General features: G+C 54.9%; 9 protein-coding genes across 9 annotated transcripts; 5 read left to right on the top strand and 4 right to left on the bottom strand.

Moving 5' to 3' along the window:
• Positions 1-817: 817 nt before the first annotated feature.
• LY79DRAFT_520801 (HhH-GPD superfamily base excision DNA repair protein) lies at positions 818-2334 on the top strand (the record flags this gene model as incomplete). Its single annotated transcript, XM_060555281.1, has 2 exons — positions 818-1593; positions 1689-2334. The coding sequence occupies 2 exons, from the start codon at positions 818-820 to the stop codon at positions 2332-2334; spliced, it is 1422 nt and encodes a 473-aa protein (XP_060411454.1).
• Positions 2335-3492: 1158 nt separating this feature from the next.
• LY79DRAFT_306103 (uncharacterized protein) lies at positions 3493-4308 on the bottom strand. Its single transcript, XM_060552310.1, has 2 exons — positions 4155-4308; positions 3493-4087 (listed from the first exon to the last, which is right to left on the bottom strand). Exon 2 carries the CDS (start codon positions 3946-3948, stop codon positions 3559-3561), a length of 390 nt encoding a protein of 129 aa, XP_060411452.1. The 5' UTR covers positions 3949-4087; positions 4155-4308; the 3' UTR covers positions 3493-3558.
• On the bottom strand, positions 3982-4298 carry LY79DRAFT_671820 (AN1-type zinc finger protein; the record flags this gene model as incomplete). The annotated part of the gene is made up of 2 exons (XM_060563970.1): positions 3982-4056; positions 4155-4298. The coding sequence occupies 2 exons, from the start codon at positions 4296-4298 to the stop codon at positions 3982-3984; spliced, it is 219 nt and encodes a 72-aa protein (XP_060411453.1).
• A 3088-nt stretch (positions 4309-7396) lies between the features above and the next one.
• On the top strand, positions 7397-7918 carry LY79DRAFT_305783 (uncharacterized protein). Its single transcript, XM_060552308.1, has one exon. The coding sequence runs from the start codon at positions 7487-7489 to the stop codon at positions 7820-7822; it is 336 nt and encodes a 111-aa protein (XP_060411451.1). The 5' UTR covers positions 7397-7486; the 3' UTR covers positions 7823-7918.
• Positions 7919-10561: 2643 nt separating this feature from the next.
• On the bottom strand, positions 10562-12081 carry LY79DRAFT_520776 (chaperonin 10-like protein; the record flags this gene model as incomplete). The annotated part of the gene is made up of 4 exons (XM_060555277.1): positions 10562-10779; positions 10842-11615; positions 11771-11900; positions 12061-12081. The coding sequence occupies 4 exons, from the start codon at positions 12079-12081 to the stop codon at positions 10562-10564; spliced, it is 1143 nt and encodes a 380-aa protein (XP_060411450.1).
• Positions 12082-13893: 1812 nt separating this feature from the next.
• LY79DRAFT_520890 (nuclear pore complex subunit Nup85) lies at positions 13894-17252 on the top strand (the record flags this gene model as incomplete). Its single annotated transcript, XM_060555289.1, has 2 exons — positions 13894-16281; positions 16332-17252. 2 exons carry the CDS (start codon positions 13894-13896, stop codon positions 17250-17252), a joined length of 3309 nt encoding a protein of 1102 aa, XP_060411449.1.
• Positions 17253-18781: 1529 nt separating this feature from the next.
• Positions 18782-19575, top strand: LY79DRAFT_305765 (uncharacterized protein). Its single transcript, XM_060552307.1, has 3 exons — positions 18782-18838; positions 18903-19045; positions 19132-19575. The coding sequence occupies exons 2-3, from the start codon at positions 18962-18964 to the stop codon at positions 19459-19461; spliced, it is 414 nt and encodes a 137-aa protein (XP_060411448.1). The 5' UTR covers positions 18782-18838; positions 18903-18961; the 3' UTR covers positions 19462-19575.
• A 101-nt stretch (positions 19576-19676) lies between these two features.
• On the bottom strand, positions 19677-20886 carry LY79DRAFT_592209 (oxidoreductase family protein; the record flags this gene model as incomplete). The annotated part of the gene is made up of 3 exons (XM_060561390.1): positions 19677-20218; positions 20290-20633; positions 20654-20886. The coding sequence occupies 3 exons, from the start codon at positions 20884-20886 to the stop codon at positions 19677-19679; spliced, it is 1119 nt and encodes a 372-aa protein (XP_060411447.1).
• Positions 20887-21334: 448 nt separating this feature from the next.
• Positions 21335-23088, top strand: LY79DRAFT_592208 (uncharacterized protein; the record flags this gene model as incomplete). Its single annotated transcript, XM_060561389.1, has 5 exons — positions 21335-21572; positions 21609-22228; positions 22298-22370; positions 23026-23027; positions 23050-23088. 5 exons carry the CDS (start codon positions 21335-21337, stop codon positions 23086-23088), a joined length of 972 nt encoding a protein of 323 aa, XP_060411446.1.
• Positions 23089-23531: the final 443 nt, after the last annotated feature.

Here is a 23531-nt window from a genome sequence, read left to right as displayed (position 1 = left end):
GTGTTGCTCGTTAAGGATTGTAGCTCAACAGACAGCCCAAAGCGTGCCCGGCATCAGAACGAGACCTATTTTTCAGGGAGCTGAACAATTAACTACCAGCCGTATACAAGCCTTCTCCGGCGTAACATATAATAAAGCAACCGTATCTACGCCAAAATCACCTCTACCATCTACCTATGCGTATGGTCTGTTAGCCTTATGAAAGTACCGATGCATTTTCCAAGCCGCTTAACCTTTTCCCGATGCACATTGTACGGAATACCGACTGTCGGCCGAGTATGCACAGTCCCAAAACTGAAGTTGTCTTATACTGTCCTGCGTCGCCCGTCAGCCGCAACACACCCAACCCAAGCAGGCCAACCCAAACTGGTGGAACTTCCTACCCTCGCAGTCGTAGCGTCATCAGACAGGGATACATTACCTCGCTAAAAGAGTAACCCACCACACCGTCGACAGACCATCCCGACTATCCGGACTATGCAGGGGTGTCCCCCCTTCCCTCATCCACCCAATCCGCACTACCCTTGCTCCCCTGAAAGCCCCGGGAAGGTTTAGGACCAATGGGTTTGCGACTATGTACTTCGAATGGATAAACCACGCTACCTAGGTACCTACGTACGGGCAAAGGGGCAGGGACTTCTTTTTGCCTTTCAATCCCGCCCCTCATAGCGAGCGTGGTTGTTTCCACCCGTTATACAATCTGCGAAACGTAATCCAGCAGCATCCGATTCGCCGGTAGAGGGATGAGCCTCGGGTGTTCACAGCAGGGATGAGGACATCGAAGCTATCCAGAGAAACCTCGGCCCTTTTCAACAAGATGGCCCGCCCGTCCTCGCCGTTACCGACGACGACCACGACGACGACCACGACGACGACAGCACCATCGCCACCGCAACAAACGCGCAGGACGACGCGGTCTTCTCTTGCACGATTCGCGTACAATGCTGGTGTCTCTTCCATCACGGACGCGAACGCCGCGGCAGCAGAAACGGTCCACGATATCGTCCTGGGCGTCACCGACATTGAGGACGCAGTCGTAAACACGAGGGGCCGGAAACGAAGACGCGTCACGAAGGTGGAAGACGGCCAAGACGCATATGCGGAGAACGGAATCGCAAACATCAAAGTCGAACACGTCGAGACCGAGACCACGGCAGCGACAGCGGCAGCGCGAGCGTCTCCCTCCCAGACGCGGAAAGCTCGTAAACCGGCCCGCGTAATAAAAGGCACCAACGCCGTCGAGTCGCACACAGAGCCCCCTTCAGACTGGGAGTCCATTTACGACGCGGTGAAGCGGATGCGCCTGCACGGCGCCGCGCGCAACGCCGCCGTCGACACTATGGGCTGCGAGCGCCTCTTCCACCCCGACGCCTCGGAGCGCGACCGCCGGTACCACATCCTTACCGCACTGATGCTGTCAAGCCAGACCAAGGACACGGTCAACGCGGTGGCCATGAAGAGGCTGATGATGGAGCTGCCGCCGCACGAGCCGGGGGCGGCGGGCGGCTTGAACCTGGAGAACGTGCTTGCCGTCGACCCGGCTTTCTTGAACGAGCTAATCTGGGCGGTGGGCTTCCACAACAACAAGACCAAGTGAGTGGCAGGATGCGCCGTCGGCGAAATCACTGTGCGGGGTTTGGCAAAGACATTTCTTTTTTGTGACTCATATGTGAGGCTAACTCATCAAGATACATCAAAGCAGCGGCCGAGATCCTCCGCGACAGATTCAATGGCGACATACCCGACACCATCGAAGGGCTCACCTCCCTCCCCGGCGTGGGGCCTAAGATGGCCTACCTCTGCCTTTCGGCTGCGTGGGACCGCACCGAGGGCATCGGCGTGGACGTCCACGTGCACCGCATCACGAACCTCTGGGGCTGGCACAAGACGACGCAACCCGAGGCGACGCGCCTCGCGCTGCAGAGCTGGCTGCCCAAGGACAAGTGGCGCGAGATCAACTGGCTGCTCGTCGGGTTCGGGCAGACAGTCTGCCTCCCCGTCGGTCGGAAGTGCGGCGAATGCGACCTCGGGCTCAGCGGGATGTGCAAGGCGGCGGAGAGGAAGAAAGTCAACGAGGGGCGCAGGATGAGGGAGGTCAAGGTCGAGGTGAAGGGGCAGGGGGATGGGAGTGTGGTGATCAAGAAGGAGGAGGTCGTCAAGGAAGAGGAAGTGGAACAAGATAGAGTCATCAACGAGACTGTGGGCGTGTCGGAGTCGGGTCCGGAGGCGGGGGTGGATGACAGCAGCCAACAACAGCCTGAAGAAGATGCCACAGCGGGCAAGGCCGACAGGGCGGCTGTGACGTGGAGACTGCGGAGAGGAAAGCCGTCGTAAACGGCCACGAGGGATGCCGGTGAAGGAGAGGTAGCAGATAGAGTTTCGCCCTGGATAGTTAGCTTTGCGAATCCCGTCAAGGGGAGAGAGAAATAGGGAGACGGATCATTCCGCATCCATCATTGTGGCCACACGCCTGTCAGCTACAACACAAGGGGCTACGACACGCAAACCTGCTCTGCGCGGCACCCGACCCGTGCGGGCTTTCCTACCGGCGTACCCGGGGGGTTGCCTGCTTCGATTGCGCGGTCGGGGAGAGAAGCGCGGAGGGGGCCGGCGATTTACATACTTCGGGTGGATTCCGACCTCGTAGGTAGAGACGAGAGTCATTGCTCGCGCAACGCGTCGCCCACCCAAAGTTAGATGGGTAGGTAGGTAGATAGGTACATACACTGTGTGATTACCTTAGTGTGTGTTTGTGAGCGCAGGGAGGGGGAAAAGGGCGGCAAGGAGGGTGAGAGAAGGCGAGGGGCGGTAAAGCGCAGGCCAACAGCGGCTAGCGACGACAGCGGACGATATCGGAGCAAGGCCGGGGTTCGGCTGTCGCTCTCGTGTATGTGCCGGTCGCCGTCATTGTCCCTTCCAGCGCCAACACCTGCGACCTGCACCACCATATCACAGTGTGACGTGGATACGGCGCTGGCGGACGGGGCTGCGGAGGAGAGACCGTCCTGACTCGCGAGGGTTAGAGGGATGACGACAAAAGCGGCCAGTTTTTGGAAGGCATGCCGCGCAATGGTACTGTCTTTCTCTCTCTCTCTCTCTCTTTCTCTCCCCCCTCTCCCCCACACCCAACAGAGCCCTGGAACAAGGAGGTTTGCGATTCAAAGGGCCAAACTCACCCCCCTCAGAAAGGGTTTGAGACAGCCCTGGAAAGATGATTTGTTCGTCTGTGGTCGTACGTATTCAGCTGGCAAAATGGCAGACAACCCCCCGAGGCTGAGCCCCCCGGTCTGCCGCTCGCTGGCTGCGTCTCCGCTTGCCGGGCTTGCCGCTGGATCGACTCATCGAGGATTATACATATTAGCAGTAAAAATAAGGCCTTATCACCAAGCGTCAAAGAGCAAGAAAACGATGATAGGAACCGAATGAAGAACATGAATTCGAGAAAGATATTTAAATAGATAAAAAAGTGATTGACGGCTATTGACCTCCAAGGCGGCCGCTCAAAATGAACCATACGCCGGTACGCCGTGCGGAAGAAGTGCAAAAGCCGGAACTATCCTAAAGGTGGAAGATATTATACACATTGCCGTATGGAAATCGAGACACGCCGCTCCGGGTTGTGTGCAGGCAGAAAACAATAAGGACAAGGCGAAAAACATGGCAGCGCTGTCGTCGCCACCGCAGCTCATCGCCACCGGTGCTTCTGCACTTTGCGCGAACTTCATCGAGTCCTCGCAGGAACTGTGTCGGGAAAAGAAAAGGACCATCGTGCCGTGCAGAGGTCCCGGAATATGAAGACGTGCAGTGAGTATCATGTCCGCCTCGCGCACCAGACTGCTTCACAGCCATGGACGATGTCCAAGCTGCATCCGGTCGTGTGGGGGTTAGGCCGACTCGCAGCATCTCGACTGGAAGTGTGATGGCGCGAAACCCAGTCAGGCTCGCCATGGAGTGTAAGATTCGTGATAGCCAAGGGTGTGCCTATACTCCGCGGATGACTTGCGTGCGCTCGGATTCAAGCTGGGCAGCGTTGCGCTCGTGGGATTGCTTCTTGCACTATAGCGACGAACAAGTTAGCAAACAAGGCCTAGGTCTCGCAGAACGGTGTCAAGGCCGAGAAGCCAAGAGCACAAAGATTCAGAGGCCCGACTTACGTCTTCCAAGCCTGAGCACTTGTGGTCCTCGAGGAGGCGGTGCTTGCCACAAAAGTGGCCGCTGCAGAACCCGCAGTCACCAACGATGCGCTGGGCAGCATCCTTGCACTCCTTGAAGGTGCAGCGAATTTTCTTCTGAGGCATGATGGGCGAGTATTTGATGGGGTGGCGTGAGTGCAGTTGTAGTTGGCTTCGGTAAGAAGCGGTGAGGCGTCGGGTGAAGTGATAAGGGAAGGATGGGATGCCGAGAGTCGAGATCGAACGTGGTCGGTCGTGGAGGTGACTCGTAAGACGACGGTGAGAGGTGCGAGGCGAAATGGTAAAGAGCGGTCCAGATGGGATGAGGAGGAGGGAAACGAGGAGAGGAGATGAAAAGGGGAAGAAGATGTGGTGAGCGAGAGTACAAGTATTAGAGGTTGGCTGGAGGCGAATTGTGTCAGGCAGTCAATCAATGATGATCTAATAAGCCGAGCCAGGACCGGGTCCAGGTCCAGCCAGGCAAGCCAGGTCGAAGGCGGGAGAAGCGCTCACAATGACAAGCAAGACACAAGACAAGGAACAACAGGCGTGGGGCAGGGGACGGGGTGGCTGGTGGAGCTTTGGTCTCGTCTGTCTGGGGAGGGGGGTGGACTGTGTTGCTAATTATCGGGAAGATGGACATGCAGGGCACACTTCATCGGAGGCGCCAATACAGGATTGATTAAAACGGAGACCCGAGCAACGAGGCGAGGCGTACGGGCTTGTGGCAGAGACGGAGGGAGAAAGCGAGTTGCCTCGGTAGGGGTGGGTGTGACCACAGCACACACACACACACCACACCAGAGTGGAAGCACTCACTCCCACTAGATGCACATCTGCTGAGTTGCGCACTGCACTGCAATGCACGGCCAGACCATTCTGCGGTCCACGGTGTCCACGGTGGTCCTCAGTGGCATCCATGCCACGCAGCGTACTAAGGTAGCCGTTTCCGTTCCCGCATGCAGAATCCAATGGAACAATGGGGGAGGCAACTAGTGCCGTAGTGTAGTCTACGTACGGGATACGAAACTGTACAATGAGTGCAAGCAAAGGCGCAATGTTGGCCGTATCCGTGACTTGGGCACGATATTGGGCCGTAGCCCGGGGCAGGCCAAAACCGACGACTAGCTAGCATAATGTGATGGGGAGGGCAGTCGGCCCCAAATGCAGCTGAAGATACGGACACCGGCGCAGTCATGTGGGTATGAGGTCAAGTGAGGGACGACGAGGATAAATCAGGATAGGGGTCAAGTATGAATAGCCTACGGATACACGAGGAATGGAGGAGAGGCTGTACTCACAACCACGAGGTTCCCTGGCCTTTGTCCAGTGGGTGTTTCCCTGTTGCGATGGGACGGGAGAGGGGGCAGGCAGTGAGCGGCGTACGTGTGCGTCCGAAGTACCGGGGTACCGGCCGCATTGCTCAAATGGCGTTGGCAAGGGTAGTCCAGGTAAGGCAGGTAGTCAGCGGTCCGTACACAGTACTATCGTGGACAGGTTGTTGGTATATCTGATGGGGCGACCGAGCCAGTGCTGACGGAGACGGGCGCGATGGAGTCAGGGTCGTGTTCCAGGGCGGTCGGAACGAGAGGGCGGCACCTCCTGCACCAAGAGGCATGATGTATGGCTACATTCTTTCCCGTGGCTTTGTACTCCCCAATCTCCTCCGTTTTCTGCCGGCTTTGTCGGCCGGTCCCTCGAATTTCCTTCCGACTCCCGGCTACCGCCATGCCCAAAACAGGACGGCGACCACAGCGAGGAGAGGGAGTGGCCGACATCTTACATTAGGATGGATGCGATGCTGATGCTGGTAGCCTCGGGACCGGGACTGCCGTTGGTGCGGGTGTTGTAAAACTGGCTGTGCTTGCTTAACCGATTTGCGTCGAATGGCGGCCTGGGCAATGCCAATGACACGGGTAGACGGTTTTGCGAGGCTCCGAAAGCGGCAAAAAAGAAATGGCAGCAGACTGGGCCTTGCGCCCCGTGTCTCTCCCTCTCGCCCAGCGTTGTGTTCAATGCTTCCCGTCCTCTGTTTCTGTCCCGAATCGACGGGTCGCCTCTGCCGGATCTGTACCGGAACAGCGTGTGATCGCTAGCTTAGATCTATTGATCAATGCTGCAAAAATCCGTTGTCTTAAAATCGAGGGGCAAAGTAATGTTGCCGGACGGACGATGATGCTTCACTGGTGAGACCGTCCAGGATCGAGGAACGTGGGAGTGTCCAACCGAGGGAGAAGCAAGGAAACGCAAGGCCATGTATCCGTACGTCAGTGCTGGTCTGTTGGTCATTTACAAGATGAGGTGACTTTTTTTTTTTTTTTTTTTTTTTTTTCAAGGGCGGTGGCTCAGCTGCCTGCTGGATGGCGTGTATCGACAACATTCCCAAGCCTGAGTCAGACTGATGCAACAATGCCTGTGAGGATTAAAGAGTTGAGCCATGTAGTGCACAGAGTAGTGTAGTGTAGTGTAGTGTAGGCCTCGACTTGCAGATCCGCATGCTTGTACATTGTATCGCACGCCTGCCGCCGAGCCAACGGGACGCCCAAGAATCTGTGTGTTTTGGGTACATGTAGGTAGGTAGTTGACGGTGCCTTCTTGTATTGGCTCGGCAGGTGTGGTTGTTGAGGCCTAGAAACAACGGGAAGGAAACATCTCATGATTCAGTGCCGAGAAAGGCGCCATGTACGTACACACTCGCACCGGCACCTGCCTCTTCCGCGTCACAAATCTTTCTTCCTTCCTGATGTTAGTACACTAATAATACCTACGTACGTGCCTAGATAGGTACCCACCACTTACTTAGTCTATCAACGCGATTCTCTAACACATACAGGTGTTTTCCATCACCCTCAACATCGCAGACCCAATGCGTGCAGATGCACACCTTCTGTAGCTTCGACCTACCCACGTTTACGTCTCGCCAATGCAACCACGATTACCTCGGAGTGTTGACGGACGGGTACGGAAGCCATGCATCGTCCAACAACATGCCCAGTCCATCGATTAGCCTGCTTCGGCCAAGTCAGAGGACATCAATCCTCGTCTCCACCATGCCTGACTTGCACGCTGGTTCTGGGTTCTCCTTGCGTCTCTCTCACTCTACACCGTCGCAGACACACCAGTACACCCGCTAACAAGGGTTTGATTCACACTCGTCTACCTTTGCAATGACATGGCGCCGCATGGCATTGGCAATGGTAATCTCATGGCCACCATGGATCATGGCTACTGTAAGACCACGAGCTGCAGGAGACACCTCAGCTTCGCTTTGTAACCGTCCGTAATCAGGCCCAAAGGTGGCTGGCGATGGGCGAATGACTGACTTGCGGTTCGCGGTAGTGCTTCAGTTGCTCCGCAATCACCTGTCACAGGCCATCGCCATCGTCTCCCTTTTGTCTTTCAATCACAACCCGACCCTCTCTTCCGCTCCGCTCTACCCTCGCAGATTCGTTACCGCCTGCAACCAATCGCCGCCTCCACAGGCTTCAAGTCTCCAGCACCCCAAACGCTGCGACGAACCGTCGTCCCCTGCCGGCCGCTTTCCGACCTGCCAGGTCTCGCTCGTCTCATCAGCCCCCGTGATTGTCAGTTACCTTAAGGTTGCTAAATGGCGCGCAATCGAGACGGCTGCCCAGATCAGAGCATCATAACGGCGATAAAGTTGTTATGAAGAAACAATAAGAGTCTTGGGGTCCCCTACCGGCCCGAAGCCCTCAATCTCGTTGTCGACAAGGGACGGAACAATCTCGCCCTCCAAACGCGCCCAAGACCGCCCACCGCACTCATCGCCTCTGCACGCTGTGGCCGCAATCTGGGCAACCTTTTGAATTTCCAACCAACCGATGCCAATGCTAATACTCCCAGTGGATCAACCCCCCGCCCCCTCAAGGAGCGGTATAACCGTAAAAGAACCCAAGACACTATTACCGCAGGACCGAGCGGTGCAGCAGCCGGTTGAGATTGTCAATGGGCATTTCCGCGGTAAGCATTGGTCTGTTGTCCTACACCGTACATAGCACGTAGGCTCGGCTACTGAGAGACGAACGGGTGTCCACAAGCGCCTCCTCTTATTGTGCGGAACCACATATTGCTCTTCGCTGGCCTGATCTGCCCAGACTAGAAGTTGAGTTATGACAGGCGAAGGAAACGAGGTGAAGCGGTAGATATTGGTCGCAACATGACTTAGGTAGTGCCGCCCAGTCTAGCGCCGTGCGACCTGACCTACCTCCTACCGTATTGGATCTGGCTCCCTGCAACGACTTCGACCAGGGACTTTGGGACTGGCATCATTGGCCATGGCATGCAAATGGTTTCAAGAAGGGTCTCCGCGCTACAACAAATGACCTTGGTATATCAGACAAGGGACAAACAGGTCTGTATGTCGCATCTCGGAAAAGATTGGCCTCTAGAGAACGCAATCCGTTGTAGTCCGACGTCCAACTCGTATTCTGATGCTGCACTCGGAAGAACTGCCGTTGTTTCTTGCGGACACGGTCCATTGGCGGTACATGACGGGACGAATGGATGGATACGAACACATACTTTGACTCAGCGATCCTTGCGCTGCCTGTCGTTAAGCGCGGCATAACTAACCGTCTTAGCTTTGGAGGAGAGAGAGGTGCATCGCTAGCCTCACCCGTCCACGAGACTGATCATCCGCGCATCGTCGAGCAGCAACAGCCTGCTGGGGACTCAACATTGAGCCAGCACACGCCCGCCCAAGCCAGCTGGTCCACGTCCGGAACAGTTGCTTAACACAGCATCCAGGAGCAACAAGCATGTGCATTTGCAACACATTGATCTGAGGTGCTGGATGATGTGGATGATGGCCAAGGTTACACTGGCGTCGTCCCATGGTCAACTCCCTTTGCGAAACGCCAAAGCCCCTTTGTACGTACAGCATCCTTCGCTCCATGATCAATTATGAGGAAACTCTGCAATAGTGGGAATAGCCACTAGCGAAACCTATGCTTCCTTCTGGGTTCTTCCTCGGCAGTATCAATCGATACTACCTACGCCAGAGTTGAAATTACCAGCCTAGCCGTGATTGCCTATCAATATTAGCCATCAATGCACCTGGATCTGGATTTCTGATGGGGTGAGCCCCAACAGCTTTCAGTCTCCCCCCCAGTCATTTCTTTCCTGCCTAGATTTCCGAACCACACGGTGACCGATGGCGGCTGTATTAATGTTTCCATGCAGTCAGCCCCCCTGGTCCATTCCATTTCTGATCCTTGTCCCCGTTCTCAGAATCGTCCGATTCCCCAGTCCCGCTTTTGGCGACATATCCTGCTGAGCCTTGCGACTTGCCAGTCGTGTTGCCAGCCATCGACTGGGGGGCAGATTATAGCCAAATAGGGTTCCTAGCGCATAAGCTACCGTATAGAAGGGAAGCGCAGAGGAGGAGGGGCCCGGGTCGCACCTACAATCCACCCAACATGCGTCCGCAGGCCTCCGAGACACGCTGTGAAGCTGTACACTAGGCTTTAGACAACAAGCAATGGCTCTTTGAGGATGTATCCAGGTGGCGGCCAGGCCGAAGGAGACAAAGGACTACAAAGAACGTAGTAGGAATACCCGTATTTCCATTTGATAGCGTCTGTCGGGGGGGGGGGCGCAGGTCTCTTTTCCTTAGCGACTGGCTGGCATCGCCTCACCCGTTCGAGGCATCAGGATAGTAAGGCGTTTCGGGGGCGACGATCTGATATCAGGCCGGAGCTAAATTCACATTTCAAATTTACAGATCCCGCTGGATAAGCAATGCAGCTTAGCCCCGTAGTCAGGTACCACTGGTGAGTCCCCAACCGTGCTGAAGGAGGAGGCGGTTTTGTTCAGCATGCCCTTTCCGCCCCGTGTTGCTTATCAGTAGGAAGTTGTCGGAAGACTGTTGCCTGGAAAGTCTACTCGTCATTTGGCAATGGCGCTAATTCTCAGCCGTAGCGCTCCCCCGGATCTAGCCAGGAAATGTAGACGGGGAGGCCTGCAAGTGTGCCACGCTGTGCATAATAACCCCAAGAGTGCCGGCCGGCTGGGACCACTGTCGGGACCGCGCACACAACGCTGCCGGCTGCCGGATCCGTTCAAGCGGGCGACGGTCTAGAACCTCGACAGTAACACCACACGAAGTACACATTAGTAGCAGTCCGAGAATAGCCAATGGCAGGTGACGACAAGCTGTTGTATTACTATCGACATGGATCTGGGTATCGCGCGTATGAGCATGTTGGTCGATGCTAACCCCTCGTCGTTGGCCGTCATGGCCGTCCGCCTGGCTTCACAGTTTGGAATTGAGCGACCTTCTAGGGATGTTGATTTCACTTTTTTTTGTATTGAACTATCAGTACTTTTTGTAACAAGAGACGCATACATATTGCAACTAAAGCCATTGCTTACTTGCGCATGTCGACTACGGCTCTGATGCAATCGCCCTGCTTCATGGTCTCGAATGCATTGTTCATCTCGCCCAGTGTCTTCCTGTGCGTGATGAACTCGTCCACCTTGAGGGCGCCCTTGAGATAGTCCGATACGAGACCGGGAAGCTGGGAGCGGCCCTTGACACCGCCGAATGCGCAGCCCTTCCAGACGCGGCCGGTGACGAGCTGGAACGCTGTTGGAGCGCGGTTAGCATTTGGGGAAGCATGAAAGACGGATTATAGGATCGGAACTTACGCCGCGTGGAGATCTCCTGACCAGCGGCAGCGACACCAATGATGATGCTCTGGCCCCAGCCCTTGTGGCAGGCCTCCAGGGCGGCACGCATGACGCTGACGTTGCCGGTGCAGTCGAAGGTGAAGTCGCACCCGCCGTCCGTCATCTCGATGAGCCTGTCAACAACGGACTCGTCCCCGAGCTTGGTGGGGTTGACGAAGTCGGTGGCGCCGAACTTCCTCGCCCACTCCTCCTTGTTAGGGTTAACGTCGACGACGATAATCTGGCTGGCCTTGTTGACAACTGCGCCCTGAACGACGGACAAGCCGACGCAACCGGCGCCGAAGACGGCGACCTTGTCGCCCTCCTGGACGTTGGCGGTGATCTTGGCGGCACCGTAGCCCGTGGTGATGCCGCAGCCGAGCAGGCAAGTGCGGTCCATGGGGGCGTCTTGCTGGACGGCAACAACGGAGATGTCGGCGACGACAGTGTACTGGGAGAAGGTGGAGGTGCCCATGAAGTGCAGCAGATCAATACCGTTGCACTTGAAGCGCGAGGTGCCGTCGGGCATGACGCCCTTGCCTTGGGTGGCGCGGATCTTGCCGCAGAGGTTGGTCTTGCCGGACTTGCAGAACTTGCACTCCTGGCACTCTGGGGTGTAGAGGGCGACGACGTGGTCACCGGGCTTCACGTTAGTGACTCCCTCGCCAACGGACTCGACGATGCCGGCGCCCTCATGGCCCAAGACGATGGGGAAAGCGCCCTCGGGGTCCTTGCCGGAGAGAGTGTAGGCATCTGGAAGGGAGATTCCAAGGTCAGCATCCTTCTCATGTAAAGGCTTTTTCTTCTTCTGTTCTCTCTCTCTCCTTCTTCCCCTTTTCGGAAGCCCTTCCGAGCAGCGGGCGGGGAAGAGGAAGGGCGGGTCGTTAAGAGACGACGGGTTCGCTCACCTGTGTGGCAGACACCAGTGTAATAGATCTCGATACGGACCTCGTGGGCCTTGGGCGGGGCGACTTCGATGTCCTCGATGCTCAGGGGCTTACCGGCCTCCCAGGCGACGGCGGCCTTGCAAGTGATGGTCTGTTTCGGGAGATCAATTGAATCAGCGAGAGCGTTCGAGGGGCGTGGAAGGGCGAGAGCTTTAAGACACTGAGGTCTGGTTGCTGCTCTCGACTTGCACTGCGGGGTAGCTCGAGTCGAGAGCAGGGAACAGAAGAGATGCCAATATGGATCGACGTACCTTTCCTGCGGTGGCAGACATTGCTGATTCTTCAAGACTGATGATGGGTTGTGAGAACCTTGATGGAAGGAGAAACGCACACTAAGCTTAGCTAAATGGGCAGGGTAGGGTTTTTATTCCAAGGGGAAGGGGGGAAACACTGCGAGATGCAGATGGGCAAGAACTGCCGCCGCCGCCCCGGTTGTTGTTCGGCGGACATCTCCAAACCCCACCTCACCCATTTCCCCTCGGGAGGGGAAAGCGTCCGTGTGATTGTGAGGCCTCGGGGGTTCGGTAACTGGACAGGACTGTTAATTTTCCCCTTCCCTTCCCTTCCCTTCCCTTCCCTTCCAGCCCAGCCCCATTGAGAAACACTTGGAAAGCGGGGTCATAACCCGTCATAGAATCGCCAGAGTGATAAGGCAAGTGAATAAGAAGGTGGAAGGGTAAAACACGACTGACGCTAGCTGGGCGAAGGTGGGATGAGAGAAAACGTGGATACGTCATTGGAGGGTAAATATCCGTATCCAGTTGCCCATGAACATCCATCTCAACTGGGGTTCAGTGCGAACCCGGCTACGACTCAATTTGGACTTAGATATAACACACGGATGGCTTTCCGTGGAACAGAAGGTTGGCGGCTTGCCTTGCCGGGTTCGACGCCGAACCACGGCCACACATCCGGAGTAATTGGTATAGGGGCCCTTGGCTTAGCATGCCAGATCGCAAGCGGACTTCTCTCCCCCTCTTTCCCGCCGGCCTGCAGGCGCCTGGGAGGGGTCGATCCAAACTCTAAGCCGTCGGGGTTAGGCCTTTGAGGCCCTATTGATGTAGCCTGTCTGTGCTTGGTCTGTCGGCGATTATCTAGGCCAAGAGTCGCTCGTGAGTCGTGATTACTTTCCCGCGCTGCCAAGGGTCGGAGGCGCAAGCTGTTCTCTTCAAATGTCCGATTTATGTCCGTTAGGTACCTCGTACGTGACATCCTTCCGTTGTTACCGTCTTTGGCAGCCCTATCCTATCTAATCTGCGCTTCGGAACCCCCTAGAACCTGGAGGAGCAGGTTACGTGTGATTGGATGATTAGATAGGAGAGAGTCAGTTGCCCGCAGATACCAGAGCAAAATGTGAGTGAGAGTAATATATCGTAAGAGAAAGAGATGACTCCATCTTCCGTAGAGATGAATGATCAAGAAGGAGGAAGCCCTTTCCCTCTCTTTCTCTCTCTCTCTCTTGTCTGCGTGTCTATTGCCTCGGAGAAGAAACCATCACGATGGCATCACAGTCGCATGGTTATGAACGAATCAATCGAACCTTGATTAGGACTCTCCAAATAATGTGACAGGGAATTCCATCTGTTTTCTTTTTCTGCCTCACTAGGTGCCATCATCTTATTCATCTAAACAAGACACACTTGGAAGCCTTTGAATCTTCGCTCCAGAATATCTGAGTTGACGTGTGTCCATGGCTAATAGGAAGCTCGGGCCACTCAGAGAAGGCTTGCACGTACCTACAGGTACTTCGAGCACTACGGTGCAGCAGGGAAAGCAAGAAGCTCAAAGTGGGGGCCTCTGCGACGGCATCTTCCGCGTTGACTAGCCAAGCATCGCGAACCTCCAAAATTTATCCAGCAAAAGCGCGTCCGGCCAAACACCACACCCACCCACTCAGCCTTGTCACCGGCCGCGCCTTCAATACCAATCAGCCTCGAAGACCTCTGTAAAACGAACGGAAGGGGCTTGGTCTTCCATCGTCGTCATTAAATTACTTGCGCCTACCCCCCCAGGCCACCGACATCACCACGACGACGCAAGCTCTATCTGGGTGACCTGAGGTAGCCCACTTCATCGACGTCGTCATGGTCAACACATTCTCCTGGAACGATCCAGCCTTCGACAGCTCACCGCCGTCGACCCCAGGTCAGACATCTCAGAAGGGCTCTTACCACCCCTTTGGCGATAACCCATCAACCACACCCGCTGGCCCCCCGCCATCGTCTGCCGCATCCTTCACACCTGCAGGCGCACCGTCCGAATCTTACCTTGGAAGCTCCTTGCTGCAGGGAACAACTGCCCAGAAGTCGTTCAGCTTCGGCAACCAGAGTTCTAATGGCACAAGGCAGAACCTGTTCGGAAAAGGCGACTCGACTTCCCAGCAACCTTTGGGTCGATCGATCCTTCACAGCGCCAAGCCGGCCGCGAGGCAGCCGTCGGCATTAAGCAGGGAATATGGCGCCGCCGAAAGCGAGGTCAGCTACGATAATCGGACGGGTAGGTACATGATCCCCGACTCCTCTGAGGACGAGGACGAGGACGAGGAAGAGGAATATGACGAGCGCGACGCCGCCGATGCGGAAATAGAGCAATACCTTGAAGCCGACATCGACCAGGATGACATTGTCGCGGAGCCGGGGGTCGAAGACATCGAAGACGACGACGTATTCCTAAATATGCAACACAGCGACCGCGACGACGAAGAACCCAACTACTCAGACGAAGGCGAAGGCGGCATGGGCGCTGAGGAGTCTGACCTCCTGCTCCTGGCCACCCCCTCGGCAACGGCGCGCATGCGCAGGGAGGCCGAAGACATTTTCCGCGCATCGTCCATGCGTCGCTCGTCAACTGGAAGACGGAAGGACTTCAAGTTCTCTGCTATCGCGAAGGATCTGTACAGGGGCCTCGGCATGGCTGTGATCACGGAGTCGCCCGAGGTCGTTCTGAAGACGGAGGACTTAATCAACCAGCTTTACAACGAGGGAATCGGCGCTCAGGAGGACCCCGAACAGCTCGACATCTCGCTATCGACCATCGTCTATCCATTGGTGGAGCTCTGGGATAACTTCGCCCAAACCTTGCCCATGCCAGAGGGAGAACACATTGCTGAGATTGGGCCCGGCCCTGATACCGAGCCATTTCAGAAGGCCGCCTATGTCGCCCGTCTGGTTCTCCAGATGCATCACACCCGCTTCGCACAGCAGGGCTCCGGCGAAACGGAGGTGCCCCCGCTGCCTCACGTCCTATTCCGGTGGATCGAAGAAAACCATAACCTATACCCCGAGCAGTATGAAATCGTGTTGAACCACAAGCCTAGTCCCGCATGTCACAGCCTCTTCTGGTCGACATTGCGAAGTGCTCTTGTTCGCGGCAATGTCGGCCTTGCATCGAAGCTGTTGAGGAATGCTGGATGGGAGTCTGTCAAAAAGGGGCCTCGAGCCGATATCGCTTACTCCGGCAAAGCTCTCGAAAACTTGCAGCGCGCGGTGGGTATTGCATGCGAAGCACTCGACATGTGTCCAGCAAACAAGGGTAACTGGGACATCTTCAGCAGCGACTGGACGCTCTACCGCATCCAGGCCAAGGGCTCCCTTGACAAGCTTCAACGATTTGCAGAGGGCAAGGACAAGAATCTGTTCACCGGCGGTGATGACAACGGATACGGGGCGCCGTCTCTGGCTGGCCTGGTACGGAAGGCCGAGGGCCAGGTCCCTTGGGATATATACGAACACCTACAGACCGTCTATCAGATCATTCTGGGAACGCCGGAGGCTATCCTGGAGACGGCACAGGACTGGTGTGAAGCTACGATTGGATTGTTCGGATGGTGGGAAGAAGGACGCGGCCAGCAGAAGAGCTTGCGCATGTCTCGCTCTCAAGGACTACGCCAGGTCAGTGGTCTTTCAGGTCCAGAGACTTATTTGGAGCGTCTTTCACTTGCCTTCCACACGGCGGTGGAGTCAAACTTTCACTTCAACTCTATGAACCCTGTGGAGGTTGCAATCGCAGCTGCTTTCGAATCAGACTTCGCAGCTGTCATTGGAATTCTTCGAGCGTGGTCTCTTCCCATCGCTTCTTCGGTGGCGGAGCTTGCGTCTCTTGGTCAATGGCTTCCCAAGCCCGAGCAGCCTAACCTGATCACCATGGAAAGCTTGGACATGGAGGACCTGGACATTCTGGGAGTTTCACCTCAGACTGCGGACGATGTGGAGGGTATCAAAGACACGACACTCATACACTACGCACGCGAACTAGCGGGCATCGATCAACTTTCCGAAGATCGAAGCGGCTGGGAGATGGCGATCCAAGTGCTCGGACGTATGGATTCGGCCCCCAAATCCGAGGAGATGGTTGGGGAGCTGCTTCGTGACATTCTGGCACAGCTCGACTCCGACTCTGGGGACACTGTCGACAAGGTTTGGAGGATCCTGAATGATCTCGGCATGATCACCTATGCCGAAGAGACTGCTGAGGTATGTCGTCATCCATTGACACAATGCAACAAGTTGGCTAATAATGCTAGACCTATGCGGAGATCCTCGCAAAGGATTCACACAGATACGGAGAGGCTCTGTGGTACTATGCTCTAGCTCATCGACCAGGCAAGGTGCGCGAAGTGCTCAACCTGCTCATGTCCTACTCCCTTCTTCATTCTACGGTTTACCCCCTTGCCAACAACTTGGATGACCACCTTTACCGGCTACTCAACGAGCGTAGCCAGACGCTCGAGAAATACGCCAAACAGGATCTTGAAGCGGCAAACCTCCTGGGTCGAATGCTCAGTGGATATGCTACCCTGCGAAAGTTCTATGAAATTCGCGACACTGACGGGCTCGTAAATATGTCACCATACAAGTCGACTAGGCTTCGCAAGCAAGCCGCTTCAGCCCTTGTTGCAGTCATCGCCAGCTCTGACGACAACATCCGTGGGGGCCTTTACGACGAAACACGTGACGCTGTCGTTAGCGAGGACTTCATCCTCGCCCTCCTGGGCGAAGCTCTTCCGTTCGTCAACCAAAACCCTTGCGCTATCACTCTCGACCAGATGGATACGCTCCTCAAAGCCATAGAGGACATCCAGACGGTAAACTCCACCATCTTTAACGCCGCCGACGAGTTTTTCAATCTCGTCTTGGCCTCAGCACCGGGACTGAAGTTCTCCACGCCCGCAGACCTGATGCGCAAGAGCACCGGTTCTCTCAGCGGAAGTAGCTACATGCTCAGCGGTAGCTCGATGCTGGCCAGTCAGCTCCAGCGCTCTATCAGCGGCGCCAGTGGCGGCGGCGGTCTCTCCATTGCCAAGACAAAACGCGGTTGGGATTGGAGGTCGGGGCTTACAGCGGGCGCATCGGCCGAGGACGTGCTTCGCATACTCAGACTGGGTCTATCTAGGGACCTAGCAACTTTGTGGTTGGCCGAGGCGGACAACACGCCTCTGTACTAGGATCGCATCGGACGTGTCGCTGGCGTCAAGCGCAAACGTGACAGAGTGGTGGCCCCGTAGCTGCAAGACGGAGACGGAATAGGATCGACAGGACGGGACGGAGTTTGATAACGATGTAAATGGAAGGCATTCAAAGAAAGTTTCTGATGTATAATACCACTGTTTCGCCGAGATAGTCACGACTCGTCGTCGCTGTCTCGGATGATTGTTCAAGGTCACGCCAAGCCAAGTTGGTTTTCTAGTTGAGGGTTTCTTAGAGCGCTACATCTCATGCTGTCTCACATCGCATACCATGGTACCATCATGGTAGTAAAGAAGGCTGCAACACGTCGTTGCTTCTCGGATTCGAGCCACTCAGAACCGGTTCGGCAGGGCCAAGCCCGCAGCAAGGCGGACGCAAGGTGACATTCTCAATGTTCAACACTACATGCAGTTAGTTCAGTGAACAAACCGATGTCGTGTACAGTGCGAATTTCACATTGCTCATCCAATATGAACTGTGTTTGCTGGGGTTGTCGTTAAACGAGTGATGGAGCAAACATGACTAGCGATTCCACCTTGCATTTAGATTCTCTCCGTTACGGCTATGAAACCTCGTTCTAACCCGCCCAACTGCTTGAATATTCGATGCCACTGTTGACTCGCCAATCTGTATTGGAGGGGGCCTCGAGAAGATGCTCATCTTGTCGACGGTGGCCAAATTCACGACGTCACGAGCAAGAACACGCAACCATCATGTATGTCGCTTGATGACCTTCCATGCCACTGGGATTAACCAAGAGGCGCTGTATCACGGACACTTCCCCACATGAATCGGGCCTCACTAGGCTGCTCGTTGTCGATGCGGCTATTGACGCGATGCCGCCACGCTCGCACGGCTGAGTCGTCGGGTGGAGCCCAGCGAGGAGGCGATCGTGAGCTTCACGACGTGTCGCGTGCCTCCACCACCACGCGTGAGGGCAACGGGCCCAGTACGGAAAACTTTACTCACGCAGCGGGAGAACCCCGCCCACAACTCCAAAGACCTGAAATGACGAGCTGGGGGTCTTTTGCCGGCAAGCTGATCACTCGCCGGCCCACCGCGTTGACTACGGCGGGAGCTCCAGGGCGGTAAATAGGAAGCGTGGTTCGACGTCGCCTACGGAAACCACGTGTACACCTCGGCCTACCCTCAAAAGCCTGGGCAATGGCAAGTAGGTGCCCTTCTTCAGTTAACAGATCCAGGGCCGTGCTCTCGAACCAAAGGTCAGGCAGAAGATGAGGCAAAGAGAAGCGAAGGCTCGTCCAGAACATCCGCCCGCGCGGCGATGGGGGTTCGATCAAATCCCAACAGAGGAAAGAGCTGGGAAATGGGGCGTTGCTTACTTGTCGCAGACTGGTGAACCCTCCATGGACCTCCATCCGGGAAAACATCCATCTATTCCGCGCGCTGCGAAACGTGCCAGCATTGCGGCGGCAGCAGCAGCAGCAGCAGCGGCTCTGAGATCCCGCTCACTTTCAAATGAAACTCCTTCAAGGGAAACAAAACCGCCACTTATGAAAGCAACAGCGCCGCTGAGGCGTAGCGAACCTCCACAGGCGCCGAGGTATGAGAAATGGGGGACATTCCATCGGCAACAACGCGGCTCTGCTAAAGAAGATGGAGAGAAGCCTGGAGCCTTGAAAGGACCGAGACAATACGAATGTGAGAAGCAGCTAGTCGTACCTGGATGGCTGGAAAGACACTTTCGGAGGACCAAATTCCTAGCACTCGACAAGTTTCGCGACGAGCAACCATCCGGGAACCAGAGCCGGTGGGCGCCCACCGACTACGTCTACGATGAGCCATTTTGGATGCAGTTTCTTCTCAGGAATACTGACACATGGCCCTCTAAACCAGGAGTCTGCTATCTCTGTGCGCAACATACGACAGGGATTACGGGTCATCACGCAGTCCCGAAGGCAGTGTCGAGAGGATTTCCGGGTCGATTCACGCAGACAGATGACAACACTACTGTGGCTTTGTCAACCGTGTCATGTGGTCTTACACTATGTCTTCCCTAACGAACAACCGGACATGAAATACAATTCAGTAGACCGGATTGTCTCAGGTCCACCGGTTCAGAACTCGGAAGCTGCTCCGAGCCAGAGAAGATGGGTCATGATTCCCCGTCTAAGCACCAGCACCGGCGTCGAACTTCGGACCGAGTCAAGACCCGCCGGCGACTGACTTGCAGCAGCTTACTCGGGACGACCCATTGCAAGTCCTGCGTGGACTACCTATTAGAGTCACTACAACCCAACTCGAATTAGAGTGCATTGTTTTCAAAAGCTGCAACTGATCATATTTTCATTCAATGCTACAAGTCAGATAGGTTACGTATGAGCTTTATTGGATAACTATGTGACGACAGTAGCCGACATCTGTCGACAGATTTCCGTTTTCTAGAACTTGTATCCCGATCTTTGCAAGATTTCTTCCAATAGTCGGTGGGTCTTCAAGGCCGAACCAAAGTCTGCGAACCGCGAGCTGTCCCCCTTTGCAAAGGCGTCCAGTATTACAGCCGTGTTCAGCCCGACGTCTTGAACATTGGTGACGGCAGGGCTATCTGACTTCAGTAGCTCGACGTTCCGCTCCTCTCCAGTGGCTAGCTTCACTCGGAGCTTCATGCTAGGGTCATGCATCTGCCACATTGTCCCGTGTCCCCAACTAGCCTCGATCTCTCCCTTGGTGCCGCTGATAACCCACCGGCCGCCAATGTTATCGACAGTGACGCTGGTTGCCCTGAAATTGAGCGAAGCTGTTGCCCCATTGTTCAGCTTCCCTTGCACAAGGATGTGATCAGGCGAGCTTTTTGGGTAGGCCGGGTCGACGACCTTGGTCCTATCTGCATTGAGTAAGACTATCTGGGTGGCATCGATCTTGAGGACGGACGACAGACTGTCGAGATCGAAGTCGCCGACGACATGAGTAAAGGAGTCCAAGACTACAAGTCACAGATATTAGTTCACAAGAATTCGTCGCAATGGACCGCCCAAGATAAATCAAACGACTTACAATGTCCGAATGCGATGTGAAACACGTTGCCTCCACTCTTGATGTCGGCATAATACTCCACGCCCTCGACCCATATGCTCGGAGGCAAGTAAGGGAGCGCACCGACGACAGAAACATTCAGGAGGTCACCGATTTCCCTGCTCTCAATAATTTCCCTCAACTTGGCGGTGAGACCATCGCCACGGCCCTGAAGGCCGACGATCGTCTTCAGTCCGCTTGCCTCGGCCAGCTGCGTCAGCCTCTCGGCCTCGGCCACCGAGGCTCCGAGAGGCCACTCCACATACACGCGCTTCTTCGCCGCGAGCGCTGGAAGCGTCAGCTCGAAGTGCTTGGCAACGGCGACGCTGACGACGACGAGATCAACGTCGGGGTCGTTGCGAGCTCTTCGGCGTCCCCGTAGGTCTTGGTCGAGCTTGGAAGCTTGTGCATCTCGATTGATCGACGGGCGGCCTCGACGGACGAGTTGCAGAGGGCGACAATCTCGTATTCAGGGGAGTTTTGGAACGATGGGAGGATAGCCGTCACGGCCCAGGCTCCTGCGCCCCCGTGTGCGTCTTTGGCAGATAATCCGATGATACCAACGCGTGTCGGTGCCATGATGTTTTCTTTCGATGGCGCTTTGTGTAGAAGATAAAGGAAGAGAGAAATAGTACAATAAGCAGTCTGTATACTCTTGGTTTTGGCGTAGACCTTATGGCAAGAATGTCATTCTGATGCTAAGTTGTATTAGAGCATCGTCTTTTATATTACTTTTAGTGATTTAGCAGCAGGCAGCGTCTCCGGTATCTATCGTCGTATGATGGGAGCCTCTCTAAGCATCCCTTTAGTCTGAATGGCACGAAATGGCTGGAACCCGAAATATCATTGATCACGTCTGAAATCCCGTAGGATGGAAGTCCGGCCTGCGGAGCGGAGGTGTAAGCGGCTTCTTGGCTGGCTGCTGATTGGCCGGAATTCCGCAAGCGGCCAAATGAAGTCCGGGGCGCCGGGCTTCATTCGTCATCTCTCTCACCCGCAACATACCACATCGTTCTAGCTATCAAAAATGAGCAGCACACCGAGCCGCAGAAAGTCTTGTGCTTCTTGCCGGACCAGCAAGTCAAGATGCTCCCTCGAGTCACCGTGCCGACGGTGCGAGGAGAGGAACCTGGACTGCAAGTACGTCCATCCACCAAAGCGATCGGCAGCATATCGAGCATTGCGACCGCTTCCTGTCCTCGGGGACCTGAACCAGCAAAGCTCTTATGTTGAGCTGCTGGCTCACAACGGAAGCACTCCTGCCGGTTTACCGATGGAAACCTAGGGTGACCCTATTGGAGAAGCATCGATGAACTGGGATGCATTAGTTTCACCCTCATTTCTGCATTCATCATTGGGCTATGAGCTTGAGCATTCAGAGCTACCAAGCCCTTCCTCCACAGTGCACTTCAACACGCCCCAGAACCCTCGGGTGATACCGGAACCCAGCGGGCTTCCATGGCTAGGGAATCGCCAACAGTCGGACGTACTGTACAATCAAAGGGCCTTGCTTTCTTTGGGCGATCCAGAACCTTTCCATACTGCCAAGATAAATAAGCTGCTGACGCAATCCGAGAGTGGCCAGCCCCGACATTCATTCTACCAAATGAAGCCTCTTGCACCGCGGCGTAACAATGGAGTGGCTTCATGTTTCACCGTCACAGTACTTCTGGGCCAGCTGTTAGCCTATCCCAAAATGATGGCCAAGGGTTGCCGACTACCACCATTCATCTTCCCCCCGTGCTGTATGGAAGGATATCATTTGACAGCTGGCCCCTGTGGCAAGGAATTTCACAAGTGCTTGCCTGAAACCCTGGCCATATGTTGCAGCTTGGTGCAGAGCTTTGAGACGAGAACAGCTGGAAGCACTTCGTTCGTGTGGAAAAGCATATATAAAGAGGTAGAGAGGATACAATGTGAGGTGAGTTTCCACCACAGTTTACCTGCTCCCGTTTTGTGTTTGCTTCTTAGACGCCCCTGACGAGCGAAGTATACTTCCTACGACTACAAGGCACTTCTTCAGGCCCTTCAGGCCTTACTCGTATACCTCCTACTTCAAGCGGGTAATCCGAATTCCATACCCGAGAATGATATCAAAGCCTTTTTGACGACTTTAATTGTAAGACACCTGAAAACCATTTCGGGTTCTTACTGACGTGAAGGTCCCAACTGTGGTAGTCAATTGCAAAAGCTCTTCACACGGCCTGTGATTATACCAGCAGTTTGACTAGCAGCACCAAAGTTGACCGTCAAGAATGGGTCATTCACGAAAGCATCCGAAGGTGACTACTGTAAATCGATTTCTTTTGTATGCATCTGGAGCTACTGACAAAAGCTCTTGCAGGACCATGTGTATTATTTTCGGGATTGAGCTCCTCTTAGATGTAGACTTCAACTTTGTAGAGACGCAATGCGGAGATTACAGTCAATTACCTCTTCCAGCGGGAAGGGATCTGTGGGAAACAGTGTCGAACGACGAGTGGGCAGCACGATATATCAAGTTACAAGCCCAGTCCCGCAATGACAGAGTGTTAAGCATACAGGATCTTCGGCAGGCTAGACGAGCTATAGGGGTGACAGGAGTAGATCCTACGGATATGAGCGAGGAAGGGCGGCTTGTAGCACAGGTTTTAATTGGTGCGAGAGTCTGGACGAGCTTGGGATGATGGTATGGATGGCAGTCATGCTGGAATCATAGTGTACTCTAGACTGAACTAGAGGTACGATAATATTGACACACAGTCTCAAGAGAGCTTTGTACGTGCAAATTCGAGGAGCTGATTGTCAGGGAACTTAAGTGGTGTACTAAGCCCGTCCATAGACCATTCAGGCAAATGCCCAAAAGAGCAACCAATGTTGGCACTTCGTGCCAGCATTGCACCACACATACACTTATTAAGGGAAACCCCACTTATTCCCTTACATTCACAACATTCTCCTTCCGCCTGTGGCATCTGTGAAAGTAACCGTTGATACTAGTTGGTTACGGGTTGCTAACTTATCGACTCTAATCCGTATGTTGGTATTGCAGGGGTGGCGACCTAGGACAAAGGGGTGACAGATAATAGAGGTAACTGTTGTTCTCTATCATGCGTGAAGAAGAAAAGAAGCTATCACGGGTTGCCTGATTGAAATGTGGGGATATCCACTGCCATGGTGGATGTCATGAGCAGTGGTGGGCTCTATCGGAGATAAGTTCCTTGTCAGCGATTCTCGGCATCTCA

This window comes from Colletotrichum navitas, assembly GCF_030913465.1.
Source record: "Colletotrichum navitas strain CBS 125086 chromosome Unknown LY79scaffold_55, whole genome shotgun sequence".
NCBI classification, from domain to species: domain Eukaryota; kingdom Fungi; phylum Ascomycota; class Sordariomycetes; order Glomerellales; family Glomerellaceae; genus Colletotrichum; species Colletotrichum navitas.
This window is presented reverse-complemented; position numbering and strand designations above follow the sequence as displayed.